The sequence below is a fragment of the Aptenodytes forsteri genome, unplaced genomic scaffold (genome assembly GCF_000699145.1).
Source record: "Aptenodytes forsteri isolate BGI_AS27 unplaced genomic scaffold, ASM69914v1 Scaffold15, whole genome shotgun sequence".
Taxonomy (NCBI): Eukaryota; Metazoa; Chordata; class Aves; order Sphenisciformes; family Spheniscidae; genus Aptenodytes; species Aptenodytes forsteri.
Window position 1 is genome coordinate 2,039,414 of NW_008795129.1, and position 2,701 is coordinate 2,042,114.

The 2,701-nt window shown below is 45.4% G+C and overlaps 1 protein-coding gene across 2 annotated transcripts in view; it reads left to right on the top strand.

The window, feature by feature from the left end:
• LOC103897582 (dual specificity protein phosphatase 13-like) overlaps positions 1–1,431 on the top strand; it is a 24,627-nt gene extending 23,196 nt beyond the window's left edge. For both annotated transcript variants that reach the window (XM_009277638.2, XM_009277639.2), the window contains one exon: positions 321–1,431. In XM_009277638.2, coding sequence (XP_009275913.1) covers positions 321–547 — 227 coding nt within the window. In that variant the 3' untranslated portion in view covers positions 548–1,431. The remainder of the gene's footprint in view (positions 1–320) is intronic.
• The last annotated feature ends 1,270 nt before the right edge of the window (positions 1,432–2,701 follow it).

Consider the following 2,701-nt stretch of genomic DNA (forward strand, 5'->3'; position numbering starts at 1 on the left):
CAAAATTTTTTGCCAAAACTGGGTTCCCCCCCCCCCCCGCGCAGAATACTATACTAAACAGAAAGCTTCTCCTTCCACAGAAAATTTCAGCTACTTTAATCTGAGGCTTAAGCTAGACGCATGAGGTCAGCATGAAATACCACCTTGCCTGAGATGTATGACATGATCTTATGCTAACCGTCCCTGAAAACATGAGTATCTGCTAATTGTCACCGTTGTCTTCCCAACTTGTTTCTGGTAGTTTTTGTCCTCCCTGCATCCTTCTCACTTTAGAAATGCTAAAGCCCACTCACCTTGCTGTGCCTCTTTTTTTTCTGCAGGTAAGGTGTTTGTTCATTGTGCCATGGGGGTGAGCCGCTCTGCGTCTTTAGTGCTCGCCTTTTTAATGATCCATGAAAACATGACACTCGTGGATGCTCTGAAAACAGTGAGTGCTCACAGAGACATCTGCCCAAATTCAGGGTTCCTCAGCCAGCTCCGGGACTTGGACATTAAACTAAACGAAGAAAGGAAAGGAACCAGAGCATCTGCTACCAAAGAGCTGTAAGAGAGTATTGCTGAAAGAGAGAGGACAAAGTGTTATTTGTGGTTCCTGAATCTCTTTTAAATGAACTGCATTTGTAAACTAAGGACGCAAGTTTATGATACACCAGAATGCATGTTATTACTAAAAGTAGATTTTACTTGATCTTTCCATTTTGCAAAGCCCGCCTAGATTATACTTACGATTGGTTGCATGTTGTATCCTTCACTCTCCACCTTAAAACATTGCTCTCTGCTGGTTAAAAAAAAAAGAGAGATCAGGTTCCACTTCAGAAATAGCTGTGTTTCAGCAACTAGTGAAGCTCATATCACTTTATGAAGTGTTAGGCTATTTGAGGTGAAAGATGCCATATTATTTATGCTACAATAATGCTTAGAAGTTTTCTTATGAACCAGCCCCTCACCCCTTTGCTCCCCGTATCTAAAATGGTTTGTATTTTGAGACCTGAATCTGGCACTGGTTAGTTCTTCCTTTTACAATTGGTGGAGCCCCTGAGTTGGGGGTAAGAGGCTGTTTAAAGGCAGAGCAGCTGGGAAACAACACAAGCCACTCTAAGAAACTATTCCAGCTCTCTCTATAGTGTTTTCCCTTTGACTGTTCGTCAGATTAATTTTTTTTTTTCTTCCATGAAAATACCTTTGTTCAAGAGGGCATTCAAATGTTGTTCATCTTCCCTAGTAAAATTCATCTAGGAGATGCTGTGGAAAATGCTTCCGAAGAGAAAGGTGGGTTCCCAGCTGAGGCTCCAAACAGCTGCGTGGGCAGTGGGAGCGGGCGCAGGAAAGCATTTGACAACAAAGTTCAATGTATCCCAAATTTGCCTGACAGTTCAACGTTATAAAACTTGGGATCTTCTTTCTCAGAAATAAAGGTCATTAACATCACAACATCGTGTTCTGTGGCATTTGCTTTTGTGAGGGGACTCAGGTGAAAACTGAAGGGACACACGAATGGCAAGGGAGGTGCTGACAGGCATCAGGCTTTCATCTTTGTGTCTCTGGGCCACCATAAGAGCAGTCAATAGCTACTGTCATCTGATGGATCAGTGCTGCCTGGAAACTATGTGAAGCACATCTGGCTCTCGGTTCCCAGCAGACAAACATTCGCAGCACAAAGCCAGCTCGGGGATGGCAGTTGTTTGCATTCCTAGTACCAAACTCAGGAATGCAAAGGCATGAATACTCCCCACCATGTGCGCTGGCTGCTCAAGAACGGCACAGCAACAAGGAAAAACATTCCTTGCCATTCCCGGTGCTGTGTGCGAGGCAGATTTCTGCCTTCAGGACAGACAACTCCGCACCTTTTATAATGCTCTTTGGGGATACCTACATCTGCTATGTGGGCCAGGCTATAGGAGTGAGAGCACAAGGCAGAGCATTTGGCACTGAGGACCTGACCCTCACACCGAGGGCATCTCAGCGGGTTTTGCTTTGGGCTAACCCTGTGGATTGGACATCCCCGAGCAGCAGGAGAGCAGTGCTGGAGCGCTTCTTTGCTTTACCTCCCTGCATAAGGAAACCTGCTCATGAGCTCCAGGGCTGCTCTGCAAGGTCAACAAAAACACAGCAAGTAGGAACAGTCAGCTTAAAAGTATGCTTCAGACCCAAATCAAAGTTTAATATGCATGTCTCAGTTACCAATTAACTCTAAAAAACTGATTTCAACTTACAGAACAAGCGAGGGGAAAAAAACCCCAGTGGATCTGGCTATAGAGATGCCCCAAGCACAAGAACCGCATTTCCTTATGCTTCCCACCTACAGGAAAACTCTCCTCGCCTTTAGCAGCAGCAGCAGGACTCAGGCCAGCCAGCCATTTTCGGCTGTAGAGCGAAGGTGTCGTGGTTTAATTTCAGTCGGCAACTAAGCACCACGCAGCTGCTCGCTCACTCTCCCCCACCCGGTAGGATGGGGGAGAGAATTGGGAGAGAATTGGAAGAGCACAAGTTAGAAAAACTCGTGGGTTGAGATAAAAACAGTTTAATAATTGAAATAAAATGATAATAATAATATGATAATAATAATAATAATACACAAAGCAAGTGATGCACAGTACAATTGCTCACCACCCGCCGACTGATGCCCAGCCAGTCCCTGGAGCAGTGGCCCCCCCGGGCAGCTTTCCCCAGTTTATGTACTGAGCATGACGTCCCATGGTAT